At 47.1% G+C, this 20,959-nt stretch overlaps 1 protein-coding gene across 1 annotated transcript in view; it reads left to right on the forward strand.

Annotated features, from left to right (window-relative positions):
• Positions 1-20,366, forward strand: part of LOC144503472 (tubulin alpha chain) — a 35,429-nt gene extending 15,063 nt beyond the window's left edge. The window contains exons 2-4 of the mRNA XM_078227812.1: positions 15,493-15,715; positions 18,981-19,129; positions 19,234-20,366. Of these exons, the coding sequence (XP_078083938.1) occupies positions 15,493-15,715; positions 18,981-19,129; positions 19,234-20,211 (1,350 nt within the window). The 3' untranslated portion in view covers positions 20,212-20,366. The remainder of the gene's footprint in view (positions 1-15,492; positions 15,716-18,980; positions 19,130-19,233) is intronic.
• Positions 20,367-20,959: the final 593 nt, after the last annotated feature.

The raw sequence follows: 20,959 nt of genomic DNA on the forward strand, positions 1-20,959 counted from the left end.
TCTCCCTCAGTGTACCCGAACAAGCGCCGGAGTGTGGCGACTGGGGGATTTCCACAGTAACTTCATTGCAGTGTTAATGTAAGCCTACTTGTGACACCAATAAATAAACTTAAACAGCGTTTAACTCTGGGGAACTCAAAACTGGTCTCATTAAAAGTAAGAGAGAATTAAATTTCAGCCCATGTAGATATCAGTGAGGCAGAAATGGAAAGGTTTCTCATGAAGAATTGAGAGCAAGAGGTTTGATTTGTAAATGATCCACCTGAAAATGGTGCAGTAAATATTGTGACCTTGCAACTTTCAAAAAGGAATTGGATAAATACTTGAAAATGGTCAATTTGCAGGGACAGAGCAGGAGAGTGGGACTAATTGGATAGATCTGAATTGGTGGACCGAATGGCCTCCTTTCTTGAAAATACCAGGAAATAGCAAACACTTCATTGACAGATCCTTGCAGCGTGGGTGGTTAAAATCAGGCTTTGTCTCCATTCCACCCAAGGTTAATTCTATAGAGCATCAGTCCTGAGCAAACCTGCTTTGTAAGAGGTCTCACAACACCAGGTTAAAGTCCAACAGGTTTATTTGGTAGCAAATACCATAAGCTTTCGGAGCACTGCTCCTTCGTCAGATGGAGTGGATATCTGCTCTCAAACAATGCACAGACACAGAAATCAAGTTGCAGAATACTGATTAGAATGCGAAACTCTCCAGCCAGCCAGGTCTTAAAGGTACAGACAATGTGGGTGGAGGGAACATTAAACACAGGTTAAAGAGATGTGTATTGTCTCCAGACAGAACAGCTAGTGAGATTCTGCAAGACCAGGGGGAAAGCTGTGGGGGTTACTGATAATGTGACATAAATCCAACATCCTGGTTTAGGCCGTCCTCATGTGTGCGGAACTTGGCTATCAGTTTCTGCTCAGCGACTCTGCGCTGTCGTGTGTCGTGAAGGCCGCCTTGGAGAACGCTTACCTGCCCTAACCCTAACCCTAATGCTGAATGACAAACCTGCTTTACCAGGTTTCAGAGACTTGTCATTTGGAAATGAGGTTCCACCAACATTGGAAACCAACCTGCTTTCTGAGTTAAAGAGTGAGGCACAAGATAGTACAGGTGAGAGTGACCATTCGGCCCATTGACTCATTAGGGTGATCCTCTCATCACAGCATCCAATTGGATTTTGATAAACTTAAAAATTTAAAAAAAACGGTAGCACAGTGGTTAGCACTGCTGCTTCACAGCTCCAGGGAGCTGGGTTCGATTCCCGGCTCGGGTCACTGTCTGTGTGGAGTTTGCACATTCTCCTCGTGTCTGCGTGGGTTTCCTCCGGGTGCTCCGGTTTCCTCCCACTGTCCAAAGATGTGCGGGTTAGGTTGATTGGCCATGCTAAAATTGCCCCTTAGTGTTCTGAGATGTGTAGGTTAGAGGAATTAGCGGGTAAATATGTAGGGATATGGGGGTAGGGCCTGGGTGGGATTGTAGTCGGTGCAGACTCGATGGGCCGAATGGCCTCTTTCTGTACTGTAGGGTTTCTATGATTTCCCCACCCCCATGAAGAAGAAATATGACAACGGCCTACTTCCTGTTTGTTTGAAGAAATTCTCCCATCCCAAATTCACTTCTAGTATCCAGGCTTATAGGGAACCAACAGTTTATTATACTATTGCTGTTTGTTGAATAAAATGCTGTAAACTGCCTTTGGGCGGCACGCTGGCACAGTGGTTAGCTGCCTCACAGCTCCAGGGACCTGGGCTCGATTCCCGGCTTGGGCCCCTGTGGTGTGTGGAGTTTGCACGTTCTCCCTGTGTTGGCGTGGGTTTCCTCTGGGTGAACAAAGAACAATACAGCACAGGAACAGGCCCTTCGGCCCTCCAAGCCCGCGCCGCTCCCCGGTCCAGGATTGAATCCTGAATCCAGGATCCCCGCCCAATTTTCCAGCCTATCTACATCCTAATATCCTATCCACCGAGCTGTCCCTCACAGCTACGATGCTTTGTTCATCACAACCTATTAGCTCACCCCCACCCCCCCATTCCAGACCATGTGATCTCCAGGGAGAGGCGAAAACCCAGAGTGAAAACCTCAGGGCCAATATGGGGAAAAAAAAACTGGGTGCTCCAGTTTGTTCCCACAGTCCAAAGATGTGCAGGTTAGGTGCATTGGCCATGCTAAATTTCCCCTTAGTGTCCCAGGATGCATAGGTTAGAGGGATTAGTGGGGTAAATATGTGGGGTTACGGGGATAGGGCTTGAGTCAGATTGTTGTCGGTGTAGACTTGATGGGCCAAATGGCCTCATTTTGCACTGTAGGGATTCTATGGGACCTCAATATTAGGACAAAATGGTTCCAAGTCCACACTTACCTCCAAACATGCCATCTTATTAAAGGCTGGATACTGCCAGCCCAATCAGAAAGCCAACGGCATTGGAGCCTTGGCAGCCCCACCAGGAGAGGTGGTCACTGCTGAAGCAGGTCGGGGACTACAAGCGTTCTTCAGCATGGAGGCTGCCTCACTGGCCGTCAGAAATACTAATAAGGCCAAGAACATCCTTTGAGATGGACAGTGGAGCCCTCTGCTGGATCAGGATTGGCTATGATTGTGGCCTGTTGTGCTCAAGGTCCTGTCAATGGGGCATGGAGTCTCTGGCATCGATTGAACCCCCTCCTGACCCCCAAAGATGATGCAGCGAGGCCGTCTTTTCAATCGGGACCCCATCTGCCACCAGCAAAATGCCGGAGGCCCCCAAATGACATTCCAATCGCCTTAAATGGTTGACAGCCAATCCCCTTCTCAACCCACCCCTTGTTGGCACACACCTCCCACCTCTAATTTTTTCAGCTATCCACCCATCCCACGTCCTTTCTCCCACCCAACCACCTCCAAACCCTTCTCCAACAACTTGTATTTTTTATCACACCTTTAATGTTATGCACCTTCGTATGGTGTTTCACAGGAACAATATAAAACAAAGTAAGATCCCCATGCCACATAAAGAGGATATTAGGTCAGATGACCAAAGGCTTGGTCAAAGAGATAGCTTTTGAGAAGTGCCTTAAAGGAGTTGGATGAGGTGGAGAGCGGTAGGGAAGGAATTCCAGAAATCCAGCCTGTAGTCTTCTGACCATTCAAAACCAATGCTGATTCAGTGAGGGGTATGAATTTGACAGTGAGTTGACACAGGAAAAATTAGAGTTTTGTTTGAAGGGATCTCCACAGCATTTCCTTAATTCCACTTTGTCCCCTTTTTCTGAAACTATTCTTTATCTTCTGTTAGCATTGGGAACAGCAGGAGGTCATTTAGCCCCTCAAGCCTGCTCTGCCATTTAATTAGGTTACGGCTGATCTGTATTTTAATTCCATGACCACTTTCCATCTAGAAGGACAAGGGCAGCAGATACATGGGAAGACCACCACCTGCAAGTTCCCCTCCAAGCCACTCACCATCCTGACTTAGAAATATATCGCCGTTCCTTCGCAGTCGCTGGGTCAAAATCCTGGAATTCCCTCCCTAACGGCATTGTGGGTCAACCCACAGCACGTGGACTGCAGCGATTCAGGAAGGCAGCTCACCACCACCTTCTCAAGGGCAACTAGGGATGGGCAATAAACACAGGAAGAAGTTTAACAACACCAGGTTAAAGTCCGACAGGTTTATTTGGTAGCAAATGCCACTAGCTTTCAGAGCGCTGCTCCTTCATCAGGTGGAGTGGAGATCTCCTGGTGTTGTTAAACTTCTTCCTGTGTTTAGCCCAGTCCAGCGCCGGCATCTCCACATCATGATAAATGCTGGCCAGCCAGTGACACCCATGTCCCATGAATGAATTTTAAAAAATCTACCTATCTTTGTTTAAGGCCCTTAACCAATAAAACCAACTATCCCCTATAGACCCTTAACTAGCAAAAATCCACCAACGCATTCTTTAAAAAAAATGTCAGCTTCCACAGCTGTTTTCTTTGAGCCAGGTGAGGAGTGAGAGAGAGAGAGCTGTGGATTTCCACTAACTTCCCTGTTCAGAAAGTGTTTCAGAAATCACGCTTAACTGACCTAATTCTAATTCTGTGATGATGCCCCCTTGTTTTGGATACCCCAGGGAGAGGAAGCTACTTATTGAAGCCTCGTTATTAAAGAGCACTTGACTTGGATATGAACTGACTTCATTAAAACGTTGGTTAGGCCACCGCTAGGGTATTGTGTGCAGTTCTGGAATCCACTTTCCAAAGGGAGTGATGTGATGGCGCTGGAAAGGGTGCGGAGGAAATTTACCAGGATGTTGCCTGGACTGGAGAGTTTTGGTTATGAAGCGAGACTGGGATTGTTCTCCTTGGAGCAGAGGGAGACTGAGGGGGGGGACATGTTTGAGATGTATAAAATTATGAGGGGCGTAGACAGAAGAAACTTTTTTTCCTTTTGGTAGAGGGATCAATAACCAGGGGGCATAGATTTAAGGAAAGGGGCAGGAGGTTTGGAGGGGATGTGAGGAGAAACCTTTCCACCCAGAGGGTGGTGGGAGTCTGGAACTCGCTGTCTGAAAGTGTCGTGGAGGCAGAGATCCTCATAATATTTGAGAAGTATTTAAATGTGTTGTTGAGTTGCCAAGGCATACTGGGCTATGGGCCAAATGCTGGAAAATGGAATTAGAATAGTTAAGTGGTTGTTTTTGACTAGTGCAGAGGTGATGGGCCGAAGGGTCTTTTCGGTGCTGTAGACCTCGATGACTCTAAAATTGATTTCATGATCTCTGTGTCTTAGTCGATCTGTTGTGGACAGAGTGGATCATGTATTAAATTTAGAAAGTGAATCATTAGCACATGGAGCCGCTGTCACCAAGCAGAATAGTGACCTATTGCAATTCATAACAACCCAATGTACTTTGCTGTCTCACTATAAAGAAGTGAGCACAAAATCTCCTCCAGGGCGTTGCCGAGGGAGTGCAGCACCGTCAGAGGTGCCATCTTTGGGGTGAAATGTTAAACCCCGACATCAGGCGGGTGTCAACAGTCGGTCCCACGTCAACATTTCAAAGATGACCCGGTGTCTGGGCCCTTGTCTAGTCTTCAATCCATGTCACCAGCGCAGAATATCTGGTCATCGTCACATTGCTGTTTGTGGGATCTTGCTGTGTGCCAATTGGCTGCTTCCTACATTGAAATACTGGCTGCACTTCAGAAGAACTTCACTGATTGTAAACAGCTTTTCAACATCCTGAGGTTATGGAAGGAGCTATATATTTTGTATATAATATGCAAATTCATATCCTCCTGTTAGCTGTACATTTATTTTGAATAAAGTTAAAGCTTATTTATTAGTTACAAGTAGGCTAACATTAACACTGCAAGAAGTTACTGTGAAAATCCCCTAGTCGCCACACTCCGGCGCCTGTTTGGGTACACTGAGGGAGAATTTAGCATGGCCACTGCACCTAGCCAGCACATCTTTCGGATGGTGGGAGAAAACCGGAGCACCTGGAGGAAATCCAAACAGACACTGGGAGAACGTGCAGATTCCTGCACACAGTGACCCAAGCTGGGAATCGAACCCGGGTCCCTGGCGTGTAAGGCAGCAGTGCTAACCACTGTGCCACCGTGCCAAAGGAAATCTCCTTTCTCATTGTGCTGGTCACCTGGACCTTCCCTCCTATAGCTCTGGAAGTGAGACACACTGACAATGGCCGAGGAATAGGTTTCTTGTTTCTTCCTTACCTTAAATAGCACCCGAGAGAGTGAGGTGGAGGAAGCCCCCCCCCCGCCACCGGAAAGACAATTTGTGCACAGCAAGATCCCACAAAAGCAGTGCAATAATGACGAGGTAATGTGTGTTGGTGAAATTGACCCCTGCTGTTCTGTTGAAATAGTGAAACGGGAGCTTTGAGGTCTACCTCGAGGGGGTTGACGTATGTGGCATCTGAGACTGCAACTCCGACAGTGCCATTCTGTCAAAGCACCTGAGAGAGTGAGGTGCAAGCTCACCTGATAGCTCCTTTAGCTAGAGCAACGAGTAGTTCTGTATACATTGCATCTTGGGAACTGCAGAGATTCTGTTCCTGTAAGAAAGATCTAGTGTTTATATAGTCGTTTCACAACCTTGGGCATTGAGAAGCACGATACTTATTTTTTTTATAACCGTGGCCTCGGTAATGTAGGAAATGCAGGAACTGATTTAGGCACAGCAAAATCCAAATCAGCAATCTGATGTCTAAAGATGTACAAGTTGGGTGGATTGGCCATGCTAAATTACCCCTTGGGATAAGGGGTGGATTAGCAGGGTAAATAGGTGGGGTTACGGGAGTAGGGCCTGGGTGGGATTGTTGTCGGTGCGGGCTCGATGGGCTGAATGGCCTCCTGCAGGGATTCTATAAGTGGCCGGGCCACCTGTTTTTAGGGATGTTGGTGAAGGGATAGATATTGGTTAGGATCAGGTGGGAACAAACCATCTCTTTGAAATACTGGCTGTGGGATCTTTTACATTGATGCGCGATTAATTCGCTCGGGAGGCTGGATCGTACCCGGGAATAAAGGCTTTTATTCACAACAAGAATAGAGCATACTGCTTAACAATACTATCCCAGACTAAGGGTCACTAGAAAGTGCAGTGACCTTTATACTCCTATAGGAAGGTGGAGCCAAACGGAGTGTACCACAGAACAATGCTAACAGGTGGAACACCCCAACCCTAACCCCAACAGCAACAAGAGTAACATATGTACAAGTACCCATAGTGATAACCATCTATGGTTCAGTACCCAAAGTGGTAACCATCTATGGTTCACCACATACATCCATCTGAGTGATCGGGTGGGTTTAATCTGCCATCTGAATGATGGCTCTTTCAACAGTGCAGCCCTCTCTCAGTACTGACACTGAGCGTGCCAGCCAGGATGTTAAAAGCTTATTTATTAGTCACAAGTAAGGCTTACGTTAACACTGCAATGATGTTACTGTGAAATTCCCCTCGTCGCCACAGTGTGGTGCCTGTTTGGGTCAATGCACCCTAACCGGCACGTCTTTCAGACTGTGGGAGGAAACCTGAGCACCCGGAGGAAACCCACGCAGACACGGGGAGAATGTGCAAACTCCACACAGACAGTGAGCCAACCCGGGTCCCTGGCGCTGTGAGGCAGCAGTGCTAACCACTGTGCTACCGTGCCACCCCGTGTGCTCCAGGGGAGTGAGGAACTTGAATTTACAGCATTGTGTCCCCAACAAGCTTGCTACTAACTGAGCCATGACAGATAGCCCATCGAACCATGACTTGTAGGTATTGGAGATTAAAAATAAAAGATATTGGACTTGATTTTAAGTAAGTTTAGCTGTTTGATTTCTGGCCTCCCTGTTCAAAAGTCCGAAAAAGGTGAGCCAGAACGTGGTGAGTGAACATCCTGTTAGGGAGGGAAAGAGTCCCACAGTCTTTAAATAGTGACCGGGACGCAAAGGCGGAGGGGAGCAGCCAGTTCATGTGAGATTTTTGTTTATTGCCTCGTGGGCAGCAGCTGATGAACAGGTTTTCCCTATGAGTGTCCTCAACCTGTTGGTGCAGCTGTTCTGGTTACAGTTACACCCAGCCAACACGGTACATTCCCTCCCATATACTGCAATCAGATTTCCTTTCTGAGTTTGGGGAGGTGTGTAGAGGAGGAGAGAGAGAGAGAGTCCTCAAAGTGATTGAAGGGCTTAAAAAGTGTTGTCACGTGATCGGGTGACTGCAAACTCTGGTGTTAAAAAGCACCAAACTTGCTTCAGGGGGTTTCCAGAAACCGGTGTTTCCAAAATTGTATTTTCACATCCAGAGGTTGCTCTTATGATCTGAAAATTTATTTTAAAAATGCAGGTCGTTTTAAAATTAATTCATGGGATGTGGGTATTATTACCCATCCCTAATTGCCCCCTGAGAAAGTGATGGTGAGCTGTCTTCTTGAATCGCTGCAGTCCCTGTAGTTACACCCACAGTGCCGTTGGGGAGGGTGTTCCAGAATTTTGACTCGGCGACAGTGAAAGAATGGTGATACGTTTCCAAGTCAGGATGGCGAGTGTCTTGGACGGGAACTTGCAGGCGGTGGTATTTCCATCCATCTGCTGCCCTTGTCCTTCTGGGTAGTAAAGATTGTGGGTTTGGAAGGTGCTGTCGAAGGAAGCATCGTTGCTGCAGTGCATCTTGTAGATGGTACACACGGCTGCCACTGTGTGGTGGAGGGAGTGAATGTTTAATATGGCGGTTATGAGGTACCAATCAAGCGTGTTGCTTTGTTCTGGATGTTGTGTTGCTTTCTGAGCGTTTGAGCAGCTCTCATCCAGGAAAGTCTTTGCAGACTTGGGAGACGAGTCACTTAGCACCAACCTCCTGACTTGCTTTTGCAACCACGGTGTTTGTGTGGCTGGTCTGGCTGGGTGGAGGGGTTTTCTGGTCATGGTGACTCCCTACAGAGCCAACTGCCCCCCAACCCCCCCGATGTTGATGGGGAATTTTATTATGGTAATGCCATGGAATATCAAGGTGAAGTGGAGCTGGGGCTCAGTGAATAGCATACTATTGGCTTCAAATGTTACTCTGAACCTCTGAGCACACCTAGTCCAAAGATGTGCGGGTTAGGTGGATTGGCTGTGCTAGTTACTGGGGGAGTGCTGCACTGTTGGGGGCGCTGTTTTACAAATGTGACATGAATCTGAAGCCCTCTGAGGTGTTTGGAAAAGATCCTGTGGTGCCATTTCAAATGGAGCGTTCACCAATATTTATTTATCTATTCCTGGCACATCCGGTCATTATTACATTGCTGTTTCTGGGCTCTTTCTGTGCACAAATGGGTTGGCAAGTTTCCTACATTGCAGCAGTGACTGCACTCAATGTCCTCCTTTGGCTACAAAGCATTTTGTGATTCCCGAGGCCATGAAAAAGGTGGTAGATAAATGCCAGTCTGTCCTTCACCCTCTAGGATATGAGCTGTTGAATGCATGTTGCTTACCTGTGTTGCACAGAATCCTCTTTGACCTTTATTTAATGCGTTTTATTTCAATTCCGCCCCCCCCCCCCCCCCCCCCCGGTTCATTCTCCAGTTTATTGAGGCAGGTTTGCAGGGAGGGCAATGCATGCCCTCAGTGAATTACTGCAGCTGTTAATCATTAAGCAAATTATATTAACCAAAAGTTCGACAAAGTATTGGGCCTCAGGGGGAGCTGGCGTGGAAGTTGCTCCCTGGAGCTGAGTGCTTGAGCTGCCAACTCTGGTTGGACAGGTTCCAGGAGGATTTATCACATGACTAACTGTCCCTCCCCCCACACTACTCCCATTGGTCGATTGATCCATCAATTAGGTGCCCCTCCTTGCCAAGCCAATTGCGATCCTCCTTTACCAGACTGACAGTTGAGCCACATCCAATCAAATGGCCTTTCTCCCCCCCCCCCGCCGCCCCATCACCAATTCATTTCATAATTGGCATCCTTATTATTTTCCTTCTGGGTTTTATCAGCTGCGACCTGGAGATTAATCCCTAATTTCTGGAGACTCTGCGACAGAGTAAACAATTAGGGTGGCGCCATCACTATCTGCCCTTCCCCCTGATCACCGTCCTCCCTTCGCCTAAGGTAGAGGTTACAATTCAGTCATCACGGTGGCACAGTGGTTAGCACTGCTGCCTCACAGCGCCAGGGACCCGGGTTCACTGCTGCCTCACAGCGCCAGGGACCCACTTTCCATTTCCGGCTTGGGTCACCATCACAGAATCCCTACAGTGCAGAGGGAGGCCATTCGGCCCATTGAGTCTGCACCGACCACAATCCCACCTAGGCACTCTTCCCATAGCCCCATATATTTACCTAGCTAGACCCCCTGTCACGAAGGGGCAATTTAGCACAGCCAATCCACCTAACCCGCACATCTTTGGACTGTGGGAGGAAACCGGAACACCTGGAGGAAACCCACGCAGACACGGGGAGAACGTGCAGACTCTGCACAGACAGTGACCCGAGTCGGGAATTGAGCCCGGGTCCCTGGCGCCATGAGGCAGCAGTGCTAACCACTGTGCCACCGTGCCGCTGTGTGTGTGGAATCTGCACATTCTTTCCATGTCTGTGCAGGTTTCCTCTGGGTGCTCCAGTTTCCTCCCACAGTCCGAAAGACGTGCTGGCTATGAGCTGGTTATGAGGCTTCAGAGAAAGTGCAGAGGAGGTTTGCCAGGATGTTGCCTGGTATGGAAGGGCTTAGTTATGAAGAGAGATTGGGTAAACTGGGGTTGTTCTCACTGGAAAGACGGAGGATGAGGGGAGACTTAATAGAGGTGTATAAAATTATGAAAGGCATAGATAGGGTGAACGGTGGGAAGCTTTTTCCCAGGTCGGTGGTGACGTTCACGAAAGGTCATAGGTTCAAGGTGAGGGGGGGGGGAGAGGTTTAACACGGATATCAGAAGGACGTATTTTACACAGAGGGTGGTGGGGGCCTGGAATGCGCTGCCGGGCAAGGTGGTGGAGGCAGACACACTGGGAACGTTTAAGACTTATCTAGATAGCCACATGAACGGAGTGGGAATGGAGGGATACAAAAGAATGGTCTAGTTGGGACCAGGGAGCGGCGCGGGCTTGGAGGGCTGAAGGGCCTGTTCCTGTGCTGTATTGTTCTATTGTCCATGCTAAATTCTCCCTCAGTGTACCCGAACAGACGTGTGGTGACTAGGGGATTTTCACAGTAACTTCATTGCATTGATAATGTAAGCCTACTTGTGACACTTATAAAATAAACTTAAACTTGCATGTCCTTTCTCTGCACGGGAACATCCTTCAGTTCCACGTTCCCATACATGTTTCATTGCAGGGTCAGGGTTGACAACCCTATAGGGTCACAAATAGGATGGTGTCACAGTGGCAATGGGCCTGGCTTAATGCTCCGGAAACATGAGTTCAAATCCTACGATGGTAGCTGGGGAATTTTAAATTCCGTTAATAAATCTGGAATGATATGCCAATCTCCTAAATAATGTGGTTACCATTGGATCCTTGTAAACAAAAGAAACATCTAGTTTATTATTGCCCTTTAGAGAAAGAAATCTGCCATCCTTACCCAGTCTGACCTGCATGTAACTCCCAGATACACAGTCATGTGGATGACTCTTAGCTGCCTGTTGGGTCGGTCAAGATGCCAAACACTACAGAAATGTTAAAACTGTGGTTGTACCTAGCTCACATGGACTGCATCACCACCTTCTCAAGAAGCAAAAGTTTTTTTTAAAAGTTTTTATTTGTTAGTCACAAGTAAGGCTCACATTAACACTGCAATGAAGTTACTGTGAAATTCCCCTAGTCGCCACACTCCGGCACCTGTTCGGGTCAATGCACCTAACCAGCTCGTTTTACGACTGTGGGAGGAAACGGGAGCACCCGGAGGAAACCCATGCAGGCATGGGGGGGGGGGGGAGAGAACGTGCAAACTCCACACAGACAGTGACCCAAGCTGGGAATCGAACCCGGGTCCCTGGTGTTGTGCGGCAGCAGTGCTAACCACTGTGCCACCGGGCCGCCCCAATTAGGGATGGGCAATAAATGCTGGCCTTGCCAGCGACCATCCCAAGAATTAAAAAAGTGACAATTTAATCCCTTGAGCCCCTTTCATAATTTATTAGATAATGATTGAAATGTATCTTAATACCACTTAACTACTTGTTCCTCAGCCACAAAAATTTACTGACGCCCATTTTGAAATTTTCGAATGACTAACTCCAGAGCTGTGAAAGTTTCAGAATTGCGCAGGATTCTCTGGGGTGACTCGACAGATCCTGAAGAAACGTGATGTGCGAGCACCCATGCTCTTGCCCACCGAGACACTCTGAACCTCCCTCCCCATTGGACTTTGACCAGGCAGCTTTGGAATACATGGGACCACTTTGCCTAACGTGCAAAGGGATTGTGAAACGCAGGGACGACTGCTGGATTGAGCCATTGCTCGATGGATATCACTCTCACCTCTAACTCAGTTAGTCTTGGGCCCAAGTCCCACTCTAGGGACGCAAAGATGTAGCCTAGGCTAATGCTCCCAGTGTTGAACGCTGTCTTCAGCTGAGACAAAGATCAAAAGGAACAGGCCCTCCAAGCCTGCACCGACCATGCTGCCCGACTGAACTAAAACCCCCTACCCTTCCGGGGACCATATCCCTCTATTCACATCCTAGTCATGTACTTGTCAAGACGCCCCTTAAAAGTCACTGTCCTATCTGCTTCCACTACCTCCCCCTGCAGTGAGTTCCAGGCACCCACCTTAAACCAATACCCCACCATCCCCCTCAGGTGGCATTACCTTGAAGGAGAGCAGGTTGATTCTCTCCGATGTCATGGCCTATATTTATCCCTCACCCAACACCACTGATCACATTGCTGTTGTGAGGGGCTTATTATGTGCAACATAGCTGCCACATTTCTTAAATTACAACAGTGACTTCAGCAAAGCACTTCATTCGCTGTGAAGCATTCTGAAGTTGTAAAAGGCAATATTTAAATGCAAGTTTTTCTTTTCTGAGGACATTAATTAACTTCATGTTCAGAAAGCTGTGTGACAGGTTTCAGCGACACACTTCCCACTCACAGTCCGAGACATCCCCTTCCCCTTAAAGCCTTCTCATAAAACTATGTCTTCAGTTTGGTTTCAATCATCTTCCCAGTCTTTCATTGTAGTGTATTGAAAAGTGCATTGTGCACTTTGTCCACTTTAGGTATCAGCAGAGGGAGTCGACTAGGAAGAAATAATAAAGTATCCACATTTAATACCTTGTGTAGTTCCAAATCTAAATATCCCTGGTTGAAAATATAACTTTCTTTCCCAAGAGCTTCAAAACCCTTTTGTTGTTTCTGTTTTAGTGCTGTTGATTGAGGGATTAATATAGACCAGGACACCAGTGAGAACTCCCCTGCTCTTTGTCAAGATGGTACCATGGAAATTTTGCAGTCACTGCAGGGCCTCCATTAACATCCCATCCAAAAGGCAGTACCTCTGACTTTGTAGCATTCCTTCAGTACTATACTGGGCCTGTTGGCTTAGACTACATACAAGCACCTAACCCTCCAACCCAGAGACAACAGTGCTCTCATTAAGCGATAGAAAGCACCTGGATGTGAAAGAGCAGGAAAGCCCACCAATTTGAGAAATGATGAGAGGTGCCAATGTACTAGTAGAACCATAGAATCCCTGCAGAGCAGAAGGAGGCTGTTTGGCCCATCGAGTCTGCGCCAGATCTCTGAAAGAGTATCTTACCCAGATATTAGAACAGGTGGCTAAATGTTTGGGCAGGGTCTTAGTAGAGTCTTGAAGGGGTGAAGAGGGTGGGAATTCCAGAGCTTGAGATATAGATTTTTCTATTCCATTCATTCATGGAACTTGGGCGTCGCTGGCTGGCCAGCATTTATTGCCCATCCCTCGTTGCCCTTGAGGAGATGGTTGTGAGTTGCCGCCTTAAATCACTGCATGTGCTGTGGGTTGACCCACAATGCCGTTAGGGAGGGAATTCCAGGATTTTGACCCAGCGACTGCGAAGGAATAACCGATTTTATATTTCCAGCTCAGGATGGTGAGTGGCTAGGAGGGGAACTTGCAGGTGGTGGTGTTCCCATGTATCTGCTGCCCTTGTCCTTCTAGATGGAAGCGGTCGTGGGTTTGGAAGGTGCTGTCTAAGGATCTTTGGTGAATTACTGCAGTGCATCTTGTAGATACTGAGCATTGGTGGTGGAGGGAGTGGATGTTTGTGGATGTGGTGCCAATCAAGCGGGGCTGCTCTGTCCTGGATGGTGTCGAGCTGCTTGAGTGTTGTTGGAGCTGCACCCATCCAGGCAAGTGGAGACAATTCCATCACACTCCTGACTTGTGTCTTGTAGATTGTGGACAAGCTTTGGGGAGTCAGGAGATGAGTTACTCACTGCAGTATTTCTAGCCTTTGACCTGCTATGATAGCCACTGTTTATGTGATGAGTCCAGTTGAGTTTCTGGTCAATGGTAACCCCAAGGATGTTGACAGTGGGGGATTCAGTGATGGTAACGGCATTGAATGTCAAGGGTGGTTAGAGTGTCTCTTATTGGCGATGGCCATTGCCTGGCATTTGTGTGGCGCAAATGTTACTTGCCACTTGTCAGCCCAAGCCTGGATATTGTCCGTTTCATTTGAGCATGGACTGTTCCAGTATCTGAGGAGTCACGAATGGTGCTGAACATTGTGCTATAATTGGCGAACATCCGCACGTCTGACCTTATGACAGAGGAAAGGTCATTGATGAACCAGCTGAAGCCTAGGACATGACCCTGAGGGACTCCTGCAATGATATCCTGGGGCTAAGATGACTAACGCTCCACAACAACAACCATCTTCCTATGTGCTAGGTATGATTCCAACCAGCGGAGAGTTTGTCCTGATACCCATTGATTTCAGTTTTGCTAGGGCTCCTTGATGCCACACTTGGTCGAATGCTTCAGTCTTATCTTTTGCACTGATGTGCTGGGCTCCTCCATCATTGAGGATGGGGATATTCGTGGAGCCTCCTCCAGTGAGTTATTTAATTGCCCACCGTCATTGGATGTGGCAGGACTGCAGAGCTTAGATCTGATCCATTGGTTGTGGGATCACTTAGCTCTGTCTATCACTTGCTGTTTATGGTGTTTGGCGTGCAAGTAGTCCTATTTGGTAGCTTCACCAGGTTGAAACGTCATTTTTAAGTATGCCTGGTGCTGCTCCTGGCATGCCCTTCTGCATTCTTCTTTGAACCAGGGTTGATCCCCTGGTTCAATACCAAAGGTATGGGGGGAAGTCGGGATGTATTAGAGGCCAGAATTACAGGAACACTGAGGTCTCCAGGAAGTCCGAGATGGGCAGGGAACAAGAGGGATATGAAGAGACTTTTAAAATCAGGGGACTGCAGATTTAACTTGCGGAATGTTGTGAACCTATGATCTTTTGACTACCTCTGTCAAAATGGTAGGAGAAGTTGGAAAGACAGTGGTTTTCCTCAATGTAAATGAACTGTGTGTAACTGGCTATCAAGCAGAGTATTTATATCTTAGTCAAGTTGCGTCATGTTTCCATTGCTTTGAAATATTCTCTCAAGGGCTATATGTTTAGTTTTAAACAGTGCATTGTAAACCATTCAGAGCAGGGATAGACACCACATTCATAAAGAATTTGTGACCTTTTCTCTCATGAGCAGAGGCATTTATTGATGCGTCTTGGTGGGATCGAGCTGTGCTCAGTCCCTCCGACCAGTGCTGGAACAGATGTGCACCGTCACTGGCAGCATCTGTTGCGGGAGGTCAGAGGTCGGCACTGAAGGTCAAGAGAAGGGAGGGACTGGGAGAACGGAATGTGGGGTTCCTGTAATTTGAGGAAAGATGAGAAATTTAGTGGTGGTGAATGGATAATAGACTCTCATTCTGAATTTAAAAAACGGCTTGACATAATTTTGGGGTTAAGATTGTTCTTTTTCTTGTAACCCCGTATTATCATTTCTAACAAAGATGTTGTGTTTCTGTCCCACAGCGTGAGTGTATCTCCATCCATGTTGGCCAGGCTGGTGTCCAGATGGGCAATGCCTGCTGGGAGTTGTACTGTTTGGAACACGGTATCCAGCCTGATGGACAGATGATGGATGGGAAGGCCAGGGGGGTAGCAGATGACTCCTATACTACGTTCTTCAGCCATACAGGATCTGGAAAACATGTACCCCGGGCTGTGTTTGTGGATCTGGAACCCACTGTGATCGGTTTGTATACTGGGCTGATTTGAATTTTATTCATCCTCCTGTTTCCTCTCCAGATGTTCAAACTGCTTCTTGATCTCTGCTCGAAACACTCACTAGGTTCAGATTTATCCTGGGTCTAAGCTGAACAGGCCAGGCTTCTCCTAAAAGAACCGAAAGCTTGAGCAGTCACCAGGATAGAACTCTTTAGAATTACAAAGCAGCTTGATGTGGTGGAAGTAGAGATGTTTCCACTTTTGGAAGAGTCCAAAGCCTGTGGCAATAAATAAAAACTCATATAAACAAGAAAGCAGATTACTACCTGAATGGCTGTAAATTGGGAGAGTTGGGTGTGCAGCGGGACCTGGGTGTCCTTGTGCACCAGTCACTGAAGGTGAACATGCAGGTGCAGCAGGCGGTAAAGAATGCAAATGGCATGTTGGTCTTCATTGCAAGAGATTTCGAGCACAGGAGCAGGGATGTGCTGTTGCAATTACACAGGGCCTTGGTGAGGCCACACCTACAGTATTGTGTGAAATTTTGGTCTCCCTTTCTGAGGAAGGATGTTCTTGCTCTCGAAGGAGTGCAGCAAAAATTTTCCAGGGATGTATGAGGAGAGATTGACTAGGTTAGGATTGTTTTCGCTAGAGTTCAGACGAATGAGGGGGGGAACTCATAGAGACTTATAAAATTCTAACAGGATTGTCTGGATTGAGTGGCATGCCTTATGAGGATAGGCTGAGGGAGCTCGGTCTTTTCTCCTTGGAGAGACGTAGGATGAGAGGAGACCTAATAGAGGTATATAAGATGTTGAGAGGCATAGATCAGGTGGACTCTCAGAGGCTTTTTCCCAGGGTGGAAATGGCTGCTACGAGAGGACACAGGTTTAAGGTGCTGGGGTGTAGGTACAGGGGAAATGTTAGGGGGAAGTTTTTCAGAGGGTGGTGGGCGAGTGGAATTGGCTGCCATCCGTGGTGGTGGAGGCAAACTCAATAGGGTCTTTTAAGAGACTCCTGGATGAGTACATGGGACTTAATAGGATGGAGGGCTATAGGTAGGCCTAAAGGGTGGGGATGTGTTCGGCACAGCTTGTGGGGCCGAGGGGCCTGTTTTGTGCTGTAGTTTTCTATGTTTCTAGTACTAAACAGGGTAAATGCAGGGAGGATGTTCCCGATGGTGGCGGGAGTCCAGAACCAGGAGTCACAGTCTGAGGATTCTGGGTAGACCATTTAGGATGGCAGTGAGGAGACATTTCTTCACCCAAAGAGTGGTGAGCCCTTGGAATTCATTATCACAGGAAGTAGTTGATGCCAAAATATTGAATGTATTCAAGAGGTGGCCGGATATAGCACTTGTGGCGAATGGGATCAAAGATTATGGGGAGAAAGCAGGATTAGACTATTCATTTGGATGATCAGCCATGAACATAATGAATGGCTGTACAGGCTCCTATCTTCTATGTTTCTGTAAGATAAAACCAAAATACTACTGATGCTGGAATCTGAAACAAAAACAGAAAATGCTGGAAAATCTCAGCAGGTCTGACAGCACCTGTGGAGAGAGAATAGATGTGGAGATGCCGGCGTTGGACTGGGGTAAACACAGTAAGAATTTTAACAACACCAGGTTAAAGTCCAACAGGTTTATTTGGTAGCAAAAACCACTAGCTTTTGGAATAGGCTGTTCCTTCGTCAGGTGGGTGGGAGTTCTGATCACAAACAGGGCACAAAGACGCAAACTCAATTTACATGAATAATGATTGGAATGTGAGTCTTTACAGCTAATCAAGTCTTAAAGGTACAGACAATGTGAGTGGAGGGAGCATTAAGCACAGGTTAAAGAGATGTGTATTGTCTCCAGACAGGACAGCTAGTGAGATTTTGCACATCCAGGCAAGTTGTGGGGGTTACAGATAGATACAGAGAATAGAGCCAATGTTTCGAGTCTAGATGACCCTTTGTCAGAATCAGCTTCTTCAAGTTACTCCCTAGCCCCAGGTTATCTACTTAGACTGAAAGTCTGGTTCTCATATTCAGGCCGTTATGTTAGGGAAAAGAAAATATTTTTTTCAATCTCCTGAATTTGCTTAAGGCCCAGCCATTTATGCATGTTTTTTATTAATCTTCAGGATGTGGTTAGCACTGTTGCCTCACAGCGCCAGGGACCCGTGTTCAGTCCTGGCCTTGGGTGACTGTGTGGAGTTCGCACCTTCTCCCCGTCTCTGCATGGGTTTCCTCTGGGTGCTCCGGTTTCCTCCCACAGTCCAAAGATGTGCGGGTTAGATTGATTGGCCATGCTAAATTGCCCCTTACTGTCAATGGTAATAGCAGGGTAAACACGTGGTGTTAGGGCTTGGGTGGGATTGTTGTTGGTGCAGGCCCAATGGGCCGAATAGCCTCGTTCTGCACTGCAGGGATTCTATTGGACATTTTTTGTCCATTTCAGGTTGTTCTGAGAAGGTATTGGTGCACATTTTTTAACCTTCAGTCGAGGTTTGATATCGCTGAATTGGACTGCTAGCCAAGGCGGGCAAGGCAACAGTCAACCATGTTGGTTTGAGATTGTCGTCATATATAGGTGAGTCTGGGTAAGGATGATGGTGTCTTCCCTGCAGAGACACTAGAATCCATACAGTAAAGAAGGAAGCCATTCGGCCCATCGAGTCTGTAGCGGCCATAATCCCACCCAGACCCTATTTACCTTGCTAATCCCCCTGACGCTAGGGTCAATTTAGCATGGCCAATCAACCTAAACTGCACATCTTTGGACTGTGGGAGGAAACCGGAGCACCCGGAGGAAACCCACGCAGACACAGAGAATGCACAAAGTTCACACAGACAGTGACCCGAGGCTGGAATTGAACCTGGGTCCCTGGTGCTGAGAGGCAGCAGTGCTAACCACTGTGCCACCATGCTGCCCAAGGGAATCTATTAGAGTTCTTACAATAAAACCCCAGATTCATGGTCAGTTGTACAGATGGAACTTTTATTTTGGCATTTGAAAAAAACTATTTAAACCCAGAAACTGCCAAGATATTTCCGAGAACTGTCAAGATCTTTGGGTTCTGAGCTAATAACATAATCAGTACTCGACATCAATGTGTAGTCCACTGCTCAATGTTTTGAGGAGTATAGTCTATTTACTTCAGTCTTATGTTTTCCATTTGTTACCGTTTTTCTTTGGTGACTTATTATGGTCTTCCTTCTGTCCTCTTTTTCAGTAGTGAAAAGTGTTTTATTGCATTCTACTGGATTCTAAACTCACCTCTATTTACTGTTCTGAATTCCAGATGAGATTCGCAGTGGGAGCTATCGCCAGCTGTACCACCCCGAGCAGCTCATCACCGGGAAGGAAGATGCTGCCAACAACTATGCCCGTGGGCACTACACCATCGGCAAGGAGCTGATTGACTCAGTCTTGGACAGAATCCGTAAGCTGGTAAGTAAGCACTTCCTACATTACCGATTTAAATAAGTCAGTAATCAGTAAGGACAGTTCCTTGCTATGACAGGCTCTACTGTTATTTATGATCTCTTTCACAGGCTGACCAGTGCACAGGACTACAGGGTTTCCTCGTGTTCCACAGCTTCGGTGGAGGCACCGGCTCTGGTTTCACTTCCCTCCTGATGGAACGTCTCTCCGTTGATTTTGGCAAGAAGTCCAAGTTGGAGTTTTCCATCTACCCAGCTCCCCAGGTCTCCACAGCTGTGGTCGAACCCTACAACTCCATCTTGACCACCCACACCACACTCGAACACTCGGACTGCGCCTTCATGGTAGACAATGAAGCCATCTATGATATCTGCCGCAGAAACCTGGACATTGAGCGCCCAACCTACACCAATTTGAACCGACTCATTAGTCAGATTGTGTCCTCCATTACAGCCTCCCTTCGCTTTGACGGTGCTTTGAATGTTGATCTGACAGAGTTCCAGACCAATTTAGTTCCCTATCCACGAATCCACTTCCCTCTGGCTACCTATGCCCCCGTGATCTCAGCTGAGAAAGCTTATCATGAGCAGCTGTCTGTGGCTGAGATCACCAATGCCTGCTTTGAACCAGCAAACCAGATGGTCAAGTGTGACCCTCGCCATGGCAAGTACATGGCTTGCTGTCTGCTCTACCGGGGTGATGTGGTGCCAAAAGATGTCAATGTTGCCATTGGTGCCATCAAGACCAAACGCAGCATTCAGTTTGTTGACTGGTGCCCAACTGGTTTCAAGGTTGGCATCAACTACCAGCCCCCCACTGCTGTCCCTGGTGGCGACTTGGCCAAGGTGAAGCGTGCTGTGTGTATGCTGAGCAACACCACGGCCATCGCTGAAGCCTGGGCTCGTCTCGATCACAAGTTTGATCTGATGTACGCCAAGCGTGCCTTTGTGCATTGGTATGTGGGTGAGGGGATGGAGGAAGGTGAGTTCTCGGAGGCCCGTGAAGACATGGCAGCCTTGGAGAAAGATTATGAAGAGGTTGGCATTGATTCCTTTGAGGGTGAGGAAGAGGGGGAGGAGGAGTATTAAACAACACTTCATCTTTAACCAACGATGTACAATCTTTTTAGAATATGGCTCAGTTTTATAACTTTGTAAAAGCAAATAATATGGTAAAACCATTCTGGACTGATGTAATTATTGACTTCTGAAATGTTACCAAGTAAAACCATATTATGAGCCAATATTTGTTGCATATTTTCATTGTCTCGCTTTGAATTATTGCAGCCTTACCAATCTGAAGGAATTTGGAATGGAGTGATTTAAAGAAACTGTTAGCCTTCTGTTCTAAGTCTAAAGTTGAAACTCATTGTTGCAGAAGCTCACTCTGCATTTAGCCAGTGCTGTGCCAGATCTGGAAGGACATGATTCAATTTCCCAACTACTACTTAGTAGCACTCTTGCCTCAGTGTCAGAGGTTTGTGGGATTTGAGCCTTGCTCCATAAATTGAACGGGTAATCTACTCTTGCATCAGTAGAGAATAAGTGCTGTCCTGTCGGAGCGCTGCTGCCTTTTGTCTGAGATATTAAAGCAAGGCCCTGCTTACACCCTTCAGATGGTTGGACAAGATCGCGTGGCATTTTACAAGAAGAGCAGGTGAATTTTCTTGGTACCTTTAAAGATATATCCATCACCTAATAACACCAAAAACATTACCTGGTAGCTACCTCACCACCATCTCTCTCAACTTCTGCACTGTTGCTCAATTATCAGACTCTCATCCAGCGCTGGGTGAGCAGTAAGTTCCTCTAATTAAATATTGGAAAGATGAAGCCA

Source organism: Mustelus asterias, chromosome 14 (assembly GCF_964213995.1).
Source record: "Mustelus asterias chromosome 14, sMusAst1.hap1.1, whole genome shotgun sequence".
NCBI classification, from domain to species: Eukaryota; Metazoa; Chordata; class Chondrichthyes; order Carcharhiniformes; family Triakidae; genus Mustelus; species Mustelus asterias.